General features: G+C 41.7%; 1 protein-coding gene across 1 annotated transcript; it reads right to left on the reverse strand.

Annotated features, from left to right (window-relative positions):
- Nucleotides 1-2,861: 2,861 nt before the first annotated feature.
- On the reverse strand, nt 2,862-12,640 carry LOC148191781 (SAC3 family protein C-like). The gene is made up of 5 exons (XM_088099960.1): nt 12,589-12,640; nt 11,949-12,049; nt 8,336-8,557; nt 3,052-3,273; nt 2,862-2,951 (listed from the first exon to the last, which is right to left on the reverse strand). Exons 1-5 carry the CDS (start codon nt 12,638-12,640, stop codon nt 2,862-2,864), a joined length of 687 nt encoding a protein of 228 aa, XP_087956086.1.
- Nucleotides 12,641-12,876: the final 236 nt, after the last annotated feature.

A 12,876-nucleotide genomic window follows, 5' to 3' on the forward strand; every position in this document is an offset into this window, starting at 1 on the left:
GAAGTTGAAGAAGTTGTGGAAGTGCAGGAAGTGGAGGAAGTGGAGGAAGTGGACGAAGTGGACGAAGTGGAGGAAGTGGACGAAGTTGAGGAAGTGGAGGAAGTGGAGGAAATGGAAGTAGTGGAGGAAGTGGACGAAGTTGACGAAGTGGAGCAAGTGCAGGAAGTGGAGCAAGTGGAGGAAGTGGAAGAAGTGGAGGAAGTGGAGGAAATGGAAGAAGTGGAGGAAGTGGAGGAAGTCGACGAAGTGGCGATGTGGACGAAGTTGACGAAGTTGACGAAGTGCACGAAGTTGACGAAGTGGACGAAGTGGAGGAAGCGGAGGAAGTGGACGAAGTGACGTAGTGGACGAAGTTGACGAAGTGGACGAAGCGGACAAAGTGGACGAATTGGACAAAGTGGACGAAGTTGACGAAGTGGACAAAGTAGAGGAACTGGAGGAAGTGCAGGAAGTGGAGGAAGTGGATGAAGTGGATTAAGTGGACGAAGTTGACGAAGTGGAGGAAGGGGAGGGAGTGGAGGAAGTGGAGTTAGTGGAGCAAGGGGAGTTAGTGGACGAAATGGAGGAAGTGGACGAAGTTGACGAAGTCAGCGAAGTGGAGGAAGTGGAGGAATTGGAGGAAGTGGAGCAAGTGAAGGAAGTGAAAGAGGTCAAGGAAGCGGAAGAAGTGGCGAATTGGACGAAGTGGACAAAGCGGAGGAAGCGGAGGAGGTGGGAGAATTGGAGGAAGTGGCGGAAGTGGACGAAGTTGACAAAGTTAACGAAGTAGACTAATTTGACGAAGATGACAAAGTGGAGGAAGTGGAGGAAGTGGAAGAAGTGGAGGACGTGAAGGACGTGGAGGAAGTGGATGAAGTGGTGGAAGTGGAGGAAGTGGCGAAGTGGATGAAGTTGACAACGTGGACGAAGTGGACGAATTGGACGAAGTGGACAAAGTTGACGAAGTGGACGAAGATGAGGAAGTGGACGAAGTGGACGATGCGGAGGAAGTGGACGAAGCGGAGGAAGTGGAGGAAGTGGCGGAAGTGGAAAAAGTGGAGGAAGTGGAGGAAGTGGAGGAAGTGGAGGAAGTTGACGAAGTGGAGGAAGGAAGTTGAGGAAGTGGAGTTAGTTGAGGAAGTTAATGAAGTTGACGAAGTAGACGAAGTGGACGAAGTGGACGAAGTGGACGAAGTTGACGAAGTGGAGGAAGTGGAGGAAGTGGAGGAAGTGGATGAAGTGAAGGAAGTGGAAGAAGTGTCGAAGTTGACGAAGTGGACAAAGCGGAGGAAGCGGAGGAGGTGGAGGAAGTGGACGAAGTGGCGATGTGGATGAAGTGGATGAAGTGGACGAAGTGGACAAAATGGACGAAGTGGACGAAGTGGAGGAAGTGGAGGAAGTTGACGAAGTGGACGAAGTTGACGAAGTTGACGAAGTGGACGAAGTTGACGAAGTCGACGAAGTGGAGGAAGTGGAGGAATTGGAGGAAGTGGAGCAAGTGAAGGAAGTGAAAGTGGTGAAGGAAGCGGAAGAAGTGGCGAATTGGACGAAGTGGACAAAGCGGAGGAAGCGGAGGAGGTGGAGGAATTAGAGGAAGTGGCGGAAGTGGACGAAGTTGACAAAGTTAACGAAGTAGACTAATTTGACGAAGATGACGAAGTGGAGGAAGTGGAGCAAGTGGAAGAAGTGGAGGACGTGGAGGACGTGGAGGAAGTGCAGGAAGGGGCGAAGTGGATGAAGTTGACAACGTGGACGAAGTCGACGAATTGGACGAAGTGGACAAAGTTGAGGAAGTGGAGGAAGTGGAGGAAGTGGACGAAGTGGACGAAGTGGAGGAAGTGGAGGAAGTGGAGGAAATGGAAGTAGTGGAGGAAGTGGACGAAGTTGACGAAGTGGAGCAAGTTCAGGAAGTGGAGGAAGTGGAGGAAATGGAAGAAGTGGAGGAAGTCGACGAAGTGGCGATGTGGACGAAGTTGACGAAGTTGACGAAGTGCACGAAGTTGACGAAGTGGACGAAGTGGAGGAAGCGGAGGAAGTGGACGAAGTGACGTAGTGGACGAAGTTGACGATGTGGACGAAGTGGAGGAAGCGGAGGAAGTGGATGAAGTGACGTAGTGGACGAAGTTGACGAAGTGGACGAAGCGGACGAATTGGACAAAGTGGACGAAGTTGACGAAGTGGACAAAGTAGAGGAAGTGGAGGAAGTGCAGGAAGTGGAGGAAGTGGATGAAGTGGACTAAGTGGACGAAGTTGACGAAGTGGAGGAAGGGGAAGGAGTGGAGGAAGTGGAGTTAGTGGAGCAAGCGGAGTTAGTGGACGAAGTTGACGAAGTTGACGAAGTGGACGAAGTTGACGAAGTCGGCGAAGTGGAGGAAGTGGAGGAGTTGGAAGAAGTGGAGCAAGTGAAGGAAGTGAAAGAGGTGAAGGAAGCGGAAGAAGTGGCGAATTGGACGAAGTGGACAAAGCGGAGGAAGCGGAGGAGGTGGGGGAATTGGAGGAAGTGGCGGAAGTGGACGAAGTTGACAAAGTTAACGAAGTACACTAATTTGACGAAGATGACAAAGTGGAGGAAGTGGAGGAAGTGGAAGAAGTGGAGGACGTGAAGGACGTGGAGGAAGTGGAGGAAGTGGAGGAAGTGGCGAAGTGGATGAAGTTGACAACGTGGACGAAGTGGACGAATTGGACGAAGTGGACAAAGTTGACGAAGTGGACGAAGTTGAGGAAGTGGACGAAGTGGACGAAGTGGACGAAGTGGACGAAGTGGACGATGCGGAGGAAGTGGACGAAGCGGAGGAAGTGGAGACAAGGCATGTTAGAAATATAATATAAAACTATTCATCTGCCCTGATCTAACTTAAACAGATAAATGATTACAATAAATGTTACCGTAATATTCTCCTAGCAAAGCACATTTCTTTTGACTTCAATACTGGAGTTGATACTCGTCTAAACCACACAGAAAGTGGCTCTCCCTGTGGATTAGAAATAGTTACGTTGCATAAGTTGCAAAAAGACTAGAATTAACATGAAAGGAGAAACATAATTAATCACACCAATGATGTAGAGATTAACCATTGGTTGGCTGTAAGAACCAAGATGAAGCAGCACATATAATGAATGGAATTCAGCTTCATTTTCATGCACATGATTTGAATTTCGATTTGCTTCATACAGATTGAACAAAGATGTCAATGTCTTTGTGAGCTGTTCCAAGTTGAGATGATGCATTGATGCAGTGTTTGGATCAGACATAGAACGCCAAAGGCTGTAATGTGATACAACATGGAATTTTACCTGTGATTAAATATATTGTTCTGCTCATTATTTGAATTTCATAGCTTGTAAATCCATGCTTCCAAAAAACAAAAATACAATGCTATATGATCACGTGATCCAGGTTGACTGTGTACAGGAGGAAACAATAGCCTCCAAGAAATGATATGCAGACCCAAATAAAGCCATCTTTATTACAGTCCAAAATTGGATGTTCAAGTCCTTTTTTGCAAGTATCCCGCCATTATAACTACAACTCCCAGGCTTGCTAATGACCATGCATTCACCAAAACATGGTTATCAGAGTTGCATGAATAGAACAATTCAATACAATTCCCTTTGCAACTGATACCAATGGCAAAGTTAAAAGATTAGAATGAAAAATTACTTTTCACTCCTACAATTCCACTTGTGCTAATGATTAAACATCTATAGTTTTTTTTTTCGTTTTTTGTTTGTCATAAATATCTTCTTTAGAAGAAAGCCTATTCAATGCACAGTCAGGCACTAAATTCCAATCCTTTTTCAGTTTAAAGGCCAAGAGTTGGTCCCCACTCTCTGCCTCTTAGTATTTGCACATGTTCCCCAACATATAGTAATTTTTTGCACTGTTTCCTTTCACATTGCTACACGAGTGTTGGTGTCCCCTTTTATCTTTTCCGGTGGAGTACTTTGGACGAAAGAAAAAACAACATTGACTTCATGAGAACCAACTGTGGAATTCAATGTCTCTTGAGGGTTGAACTGCTCTATGTGGAGACTCTTTTGTCAATTTGAATTGATCAACTAACCCGTTCAGGTTCATAAGGAGCAGCAGATGCAATCGTTCTAGGACTAATATTTGGATTTAAGCACATATATTGATCAATTTCTTATAGATAATCATCTGTTGAATATATTGAAAAAGTATGTATAAGATTAATCTCCCTAGGGTCCTCTATTTATAATAGAAGAAATATGGGTCAAGCTCAAAATACAAATAATGGGTAATAGGTGTGTAGGAAAGAGAAAACAGTTTAGGAATTAATTGTTAAGTTTAGGAATTAATGGTTGTTGGGTAGCTAGAAGTGGGTTGCCTTTATAAGAAGGCAAGGGGGGTCTGGTAGAGAGGAGAGTTTTGGGATATTGATTGTAGACAGGTTCATTAGACCTGTGAAGGGGATTATGCCCCTGGATTGTGATTGTATAGACAATTTCTTACTGTGAATAATACAGATTCATTCATTCTTTCCTATCTACTGTTTTGAGAGAGTGTGAGGGAGTTCTTGGCTAGGTTTCTTGTTCAGAAACCTAACAAATTGGTCCGACCTGTTGGATACGCTTGGGAGAGGCCTGCTGGATATCCTTAGGAGGGGAGTGTTGGATCTTTGGGAGAGAAGCATGATGGAAGGAAGAGACCTTGGAGAGGAGGACCAACTAATTGAAAATGAGAATGGCAGAATGGAGAAGAAATATGCAATAATGGAGAAGAAATATGCAAGAAATGGAGAAATGCTGCAAGAAATCAAGATTCACATAAAGGGCTTAGAAAGAAGTGAGAAATCTGTCGTGAAAGGACAGAAAGAGGGTTCAAAAGAAGAGCTGGAGGAAGACAGGGGTGAACAGAATTGGAGGCAGCGGGTAGAATTGCCCAAGTTTGAGGGGCTGGACCCATTGGGATGGATCTCTCAGGTTGAGAAGTTTTTTGACACCCAAAATGTCATAGAGAAGGATAGGCTCAGGTTGGCTTACAGCTGCATGGAGGGAGGCACAATTTATTGGTTCAGGGCCTGGAAAAATAAAACCAAGAACCTTTCTTGGAAAGGGCTGAAAGAGTCATTGATAAGGGGGTTTGGAGAAAGAGATAGAGGCTCTGTTTTTGTGAAATTAGCCCAAACTGCAGGAATTACAAAAGTTGCTGCAGAGAAAGTTGCAGAAGTTTCTACTGCAAGGGTGGATAGCGTGACAAAGGTTGGTAGGGAAAATACATCAGGTGAAGATCATGATGGGAAGGTTGTGACTCTTGTTTCTCCAAGTAAAGTTGCAAAAGTTGTTGTTGGTAGTGGAGATAGGTGGCAGGTTGTGGTGGGAATGTCAAAACAGTAAAGAAAGGGGAAGAATTGTTGAGGCCTGGGGTTAAAACAGTGGTGTTAAAGAGCAACCAGTGGAGTCTGTTTACAGGGCAAGAGGGGACCTGCTGCAAGATATCAAGAAAGGAAAGAAACACTCAGGCGGAGGAGAAAATTCAAGCAATTGGGAGAAAATTCAAGCAATTGGGAGCAAAAAGAAGAGGATGCCATTGACAATAATGGAGCTAGGAAGGGTGAGGAGACACCAGTTTTTTCGTGGGTGAAAAGAGAAGAGTTGACCACTTATGAAGGGATTGACACCAAAGATCAAACAACAGGGGCAGCCAATGCTTCTGCAGTTCAAAACACCAAAGGAGCAACAAAAGCACACCCAAACAGCAAAGAAAATGTAGTCCAGGGCTGCAAGACTTGGCATCAAAAATCCAAGAACCTTTCTTGGAAAAATCTGGCCACAATTCTACTAAAGATAGTTGAAGGGAACATAAGAAGCATTCTATGTGAGAGTTGGGTAGCAGTAACACAGATGGGGAGTGTGGAAAATTTTCATGAGAGTTTGCAAGTGGATGGAGCAGTTGCCAAAAGTGTTGTTGCTACAAGAGCCGATAAAGTTAGAGTTGAGATTTAGAGGACTTCACAAAATTGGGCTAAAAGAATCCAGGAGGAGTGGAAGTAAGTCATTGGAAGAGGATTTGCCACCACCCAAGCCTCCAGACCTGAATTGGAGGGCAGCATTTAGTGGGTTCCCTTCATATGGTAACACGATGATGAAGAGGAGCCATGAGATCAAGCTTTCCGGTTCCAACCTTGAGGACAAGGTTGTTTTGTAGCGGGGTGTAATGATATAATATGATAGGTTATAATGGATAATAGGTGTGTAGGAGAGAGAAAACAGTTTAGGAATTAATTGTTCAGTTTAGGAATTAATTGTTGTTGGGTAGTTAGAAGTGGGTTGCCTTTATAAGAAGGCAAGGGGGGTCTGGTAGAGAGGAGAGTTTTGGGATATTGATTGTAGACAGGTTCGTTAGACCTGTGAAGGGGATGCTGCCCCTGGATTGTGATTGTATAGACAATTTCTTACTGTGAATAATATAGATTCATTTCATTCTTTCATATCTACTGTTTTGAGAGAGTGTGAGGGAGTTCTTGGCTAGGTTTCTCGTTCAGAAACCTAACAAAAATAATAACAAACTAACTAAAGATAAAAGATAAATATAAAATAAAGATAATATATCTAATACTCTCCCTCAAGCTGGTGCATACAAGTCGTATGTACTAAGCTTGTTACAAATATAATCCATAAAGACTTAGTGAAAATATTTACTTCTGCACTCGAGTGACACCAAAATGCTAACGATGCAAGACGACATAGAAGACGAAATACCAACCCAAAAGACTCCCCTGAGCAATAAATTTGGGAGGTTGCTCCATATAAATCTCTTCTTGCAAATCACCGTTCAGGAATACCACCAGTGGATAAAGAAGTAATTGTTGGAGAGCCACCACGGCTATAAACTAATAAGAACCATCTTTTCCATGGGAAGAAAAACATATATTGTTAGGGGTTGGAAGGTGTATGAGAGAAAAAGGTTTAGGAGAGAAGGAGAAGGCCGAACGTTGGAGGAAGGAAGACCAAGCCGAACGGTGGGCAGCGGGGAAAGGTCAGGCCGAATGATGGAAGCGGGGAGGAGTCGAGCCAAATGGCTAAAGGTGGAGAGAGCTCGAGTGGAGCGATGGGGAGCAGAGAAGACCATGAGCCGATCGGTTGAAGAAGACTATCCTAACTGGGACAACAATTAGGATAGGCGGGAAATATTTAGTAGTAATTACAGTAATTAGAGCTATATCCTAGGAAAATATTCAATATAAGTTAATTACAGTAATATATCCTAGGGAAATATTCAATATAAGTTAATTAGAGCTATACCCTAGGGAGATATTCAGTATAAGTTAATTATAGTAAATAGAATTATATTCTAGGAAAGTATTTAATATAAATAAAGCCTAACGCTAGGGTGGAAGGCATGCTTTTTGATTATTGAGTTTTGTAAAGGAGGTTATGCTCCCAAGTGACTGACGGAGGTTATGCTCCCAGTTATTGTTTGCTTTTGTTAAGTTAGATTTTATCATCCAATAAAAGAATTCCATTTTTCATTATTCTTTCGGTTTATTACGAGTGTTGAGAGTTCAGATACGTATCATATATGGACGAGTCAAACGCAATGGTGACAAAAAAATGTGGTCAGAAGAAACACCAGCGAAAGAAGCCATGGATGAACAAGAGAGAGAAACCATAAAAAATCCAAAATTCTCCAATCAAGGCACCTGAAAAAGGAAAAGAGCAACCTTGATGCTCTGAATAGATGCCTGACAAGACGTGCGATGATGAGCGACCTCGACGCATTGAATTACTACTAAACATGCCACCATGCATGACGAAAAAAGGGAGCAGATTCACAACTTCAAAAGGTGTTGAGAGCGCAAAGAGCTTTGATGAAGGCGTCGTTGATGACATGGTGGTTGCCTGACCGAGACGATCAAAACCATGTGATCGTCGGTTGAAAGTTGAACTCGGATAGTAGCAGCGTTAGACGACGACGCAGCGGAAGTGTGGTGGGCCCATAACTCATAGGTCCCAAGATCGGAACCTGGCTTTGATACCATGTTGAATATATTGAAAAAGTATGTATAAGATTAATCTCCCTTGTGTTGAATATACACATAAAGTCCTCTATTTATAATAGAATAAATATGGGTCAAACCCAAAATACAAATAAGAAATAATAACAAACTAACTAAAGATAAAAGATAAATATAAAATAAAAATAATATATCTAACACATCTAATACGTCAAAAGTAATTTGTGCATATGAAATAAGTGGACATTCAACGTTTAGCTAAACCTAAAATTGCAAACCAAGTATAAATAATGCAACTTAAATCATCTACCATGATGCAGTTGCAGGAGAATAGAATAAATTACATAATCAAAGAAAATTGAGACAGAAAACTATACCATTCTCTCGTACAGGTAAATTGCTTTGCTGTTTACAATATTTTGCATAGTGATATCTTGGCGTATGGACCTTGTCCTATCAAAGACAAAGTCGTGAACTTCTTCAAATGAGTGCTCTTTAGATTCCAGCAAACTCCAAAGGTAATTTAAAGTATCTTCCAAAACATCAACTGGCCGTAAATCTGATGCTTGAACATATTTGGTGGATATAGTTCTGCAAAACTGAAGAAGAAAAACTCTGAAACCAAAAGTTATTTAAAGACAGAGGTGATCCTTTAACAAAAGCCATTTAGGTGCCATAAAACCATGAGTCAATGAGGATACGGGATATATGATGTTAAAGAAGCATAGGGACAAATAAATAACCTACGATATAAATTTTACATTATAATACAGGAGTCTGTTTGAACAAATTTCTCCATTAGGACTTCTTAGAGATAAACAAGAAGGAAGAGAATGAAATTAGTTTCTCCATAGGCTAAAGTTACCTTATGCATAAACTAATTTGTAGAAGCTCTCTTACATAGCTTCTTTAAAATTGTTAATTTTAACTTTTGTATAAGTTAATTTTAGCTTATGAAGTCGATCTAATTTTTTTCTTATTTTCTACTCCTAGAAATCCCTATAGACAAGGTTGTCCAAACAGGTCCTATATCACAATGCAGGTTGCTAGCATTAATCGGGTGTTTAGCTATAACAGACAAAGAACAACAAAACACTAGACATTAATTTAGTGCTGTTATAATTTGAGATAATATCTTTAAAATCTTTCTAATTAGAGGAAATAGATATATAATCTTTTATTTTATTTTATTTTCCTAATTTCCCTATTTCTCTTTTTAGGAGAATTAGATTATTACATATAGTGTATCAAACTGTATTTTTTATGACTGAGAATAATAAATCAGTCTTATTTTCAACTTGGTATCAGAGCTCGTCTGATCCGCTTCCGCTGTCTGCCGGCAGCTGGCCACCATGGCCGCTAGCGGCCCCCTAAAAGTCTCTTCTTTAACATGTGTTTTTAATGGGCTCCAATTTCCCTAGTTCTGCCTTAGAATTCTGGCCTTCTTTTCCAATATTACCAAATACAGAGTTTGAGTATGATCAAAATGGGATTCGAACCCATTCCCTTTCGGACCAGTAGCTGAAACTGGTGCTTTAGATCTGTTGATGCCCAATGAATTTTGGCTCCTTTTGGCATTCTTATTGACTGCTAGTTGAATCAAAGAGACCGAAAGTCTCTTCTTCGAAGAACCCAAGAAAGGCCACTGCCTTCGCTGCTTACTCTGTTGTGCACTGCCGCTCACCGCCGCCGGTCACCGTCCGCCACCGGCCTCCGTACGTCGCCGGTCACCATCGCAGTTCCGACCGGTGACCAGCAGATCTAGATTATCTCTTCGAGCGCCATCACACGCCATCACACGCCTCCTCACTCCGTCAGATCTCGTGTGTATTTGTCACGTGTCGTTGTCCCGGTGTCGGAATCACACCCCCGCCGCTTCCGGTCGACTCGCCGGACCTCCTCCGCTTTGTTCTGACCTTCCATAGCAGAATCTTCGTCTTCTTTGCTTCTCACTATTCGCCGCAAGCTTCATTTGTTTTTTGTCTCTCGAGCAACAATGTTTCGTCTCTGCTGCTGACGTCGTTGATGCGCCAGCTCCTAGTACTACTTCTCCCGCTTCCGTCATCTTCTTCTCGATTGAGAAGGGTTCTCTGCCTTCACGGGCTTTCTGCAACCACCAATGGGTTTCTTCTTCCTCTTTCTTGTGCTGCACTGATTGGTGCTTCTTGCCGACGTCTCCGCCGCTTGTGCCGCCGAATGCACCGGCACCTGTGGCCAAGCATGTCTCCACCATCTGGTTACAATTTTTTGATTCTCTCTTGCAAGTGTGACGTCCCCGTTGGCCTGTGGCATGAAGGGGAGTCTATTTCTATAGCTGTGATGATCCAGTCAACAATTCATCAGCCTTGTTGGCGGGTGCTTTAATGTCCCTGTTGCTGCAGTCAGTTATTGTAACCTCTACAGTTTGTCGATGCTGCCTCAATAAGCTGCCACATTTTCTTTGGTCAAGATTAAGAGTGTCTCGTGAAGTGCATTAGTCGTCGTTTCCACTGTTTGCCGTGAGGGGAAATATTTTCAACCCCTGCAGAGAACTTTCTTCTTGGGCTAGGGTTTAGCCCGTACTTTTGTGATACAGTGTAAGTATCACCATTTGGGAGTAGTCCAGTAGAGAACTTAGGACCTCCAAAGTGTCTTCGATATTTGGTGTTTTTTGGTTTCTACCATCACTAATGTGAAAGGCTCTCTTCACCGTCAATGCTTTGTTATAACATCTAACTGAGAGTTGTTCTTTGAGACCGCTTGCTGAATTGACTCTTTCGAAGTTATAGGATTCAGATTTGTCCCTCGTACCGATAAGTTCTCACTAGTTCTTCCACCTAGAAAGTTCCAGCCGCTGCAGGGTAGTGTAGTCCCTGCAGGTCTGTTGTTGTTAGCCTTTGCAAGACAGATGTTTCTTGAAGGCTTGTTGTTGTTCAGGGCAGTTAAGTCCCTGAAGGTTTGTTGCTGTTTAGGGTAGTTAAGTCTCTACTAGTTTGTGGCTGTTAGCCTTTTAGTTCCAGCCGCTGCAGGGTAGTATAGTCCCTACAGGTCTGTTGTTGTTAGCCTCTGCAGGACAGTTGTTTCCTGAAGGCTTGTTGCTGTTCAGGGCAGTTAAGTCCCTGAAGGTTTGTTTCTGTTTAGGGTAGTTAAGTCCCTACAGATTTGTGGTTGTTAGCCTTTGAAGGCCTCCCATATGTTACTCATGGAAATCATGTTCTTGAAGTTTTTTTGTTGTTCGCCACTATTGATGGAAATCCAGTCCCTATAGTTTGTTGTTGATTGCCACTGGAGGCCCTTCGTCTATTCTTGTAGTTTGTTGTTGTTTGCTGCTGCAAGTCATCATCCATTTTTTATGGAAATCTCTCTCGTCCATTGCTGTCCAAGTTGAAGCTTCATGGTGCTAGTTCGCCCTCGTCCATTGTTGTCGAAGTTGAAGTTTCATTGTGCTAGTTTGCTTTTGTCCATTGCTGTCCAATTTGGTTTATTGACGTTCTCTATAATTGAGTTTGACTATTCCAAGCTTGGTTCATACAATCTTGTATGATCCAGCTTGAGGGAGAGTGTTGTAATTTGAGATAATATCTTTAGCATCATCCTAATTAGAGGAAATAGATATATAATCTTTATTTTATTTTATTTTCCTAGTTTTCTTATTTCCCTTTTTAGGAGAATTAGATTATTATAAATAGAAGGTATCAGAATGTATTTTTTATGACTGAGAATAATAAATCAGTCTTATTTTCAACTAGTGCTTTATAACGGATTATATTAGTAAACATAAAAAGAAATCCACTGCAAGTTTCAGCATACAACTTATGAACTTAAAATTATGATATCTGAGTATATAAAACTTGACACAATTTTTTATGGGAACAATCAAATTTAGATAGAAATGCTAATATTGGTATAATAAATTTCTTCACAACACTACCCTTCAATGCACTTATAATTGTCAAAAGTAGATTAAAAGTAAATTCACAATGGTGCTTGAGGAGAGCAGTTTGGCCATACCTTCTTCACAGCAAGAGCTGGGGATGATTTTCTAGGATTTCCATTTAGCCTCTCAAAAACTACCAAATCTCGCAGGTTTTCGCGCTGGATCCTCTCTCTTTCTATGAAGAAAGTGAAAAAATTTTAAAATAGAAGTGTCGGGACATATATTAAAAAGAATGAAATAATACAAACAGAAGGTGTCTTAATATTTTTTATAGATAAAATTTTATACTACCATGAATCAACAAAGCTAAAATTGGCAACAAAAGTCGTTTGCATACAGAGTGCAGTTAACCACATACATCAACAGAGAAATTCCACCACTGTGTTTTGTCAAAATCCAAGTCATTGGAAAGGCCATTAAAATTTAATGATTTCTCCTACAGCTTTTCTTGGCTTTCCTCTACTTAATAAGATGGGGCTATCCTCCATCAAACTAACTCTTCTTACCTAAGCTGCAATTCTACAATTGATAGGATATAATATGATAAGTTATAATGGATAATGGTGTGTAGGAGAGAGAAAACAGTTTAAGAATTAATTGTTCAGTTTAGGAATTAATTGTTGTTGGGTAGTTAGAAGTGGGTTGCCTTTATAAGAAGGCAAGGGGGGTCTGGTAGAGAGGACAAGTTTTGATATCAATTGTATAGACAGGAACCTTGATCCTGTGGAGGGGGATTATGCTCCAAGTTATTGGTTGTACATGACATTGGTTGATGTGAATACATATTTTCATTCTTTTCTTACCATTTGGGTGCTATTGTGTGAGTGTGTGCTGTGAGCAGTTAGGTTTCATACCCAGAAACCTAACAACAATGTTTTCCTCAATAGATGACTAGATGCTACTCTTTCCAATTCATACCTAAATTCTTAATCCCAGCTATTCTTGCATGTCTACCTTTTCATTGCAAAATTCTCATCTATGTGATACTGTTAGAGGATTAAA

The sequence above is a fragment of the Vigna umbellata genome, chromosome 10 (assembly GCF_029865625.1).
Source record: "Vigna umbellata cultivar VRB3 chromosome 10, Vumbellata_1.0, whole genome shotgun sequence".
Lineage (NCBI taxonomy): Eukaryota > Viridiplantae > Streptophyta > Magnoliopsida > Fabales > Fabaceae > Vigna > Vigna umbellata.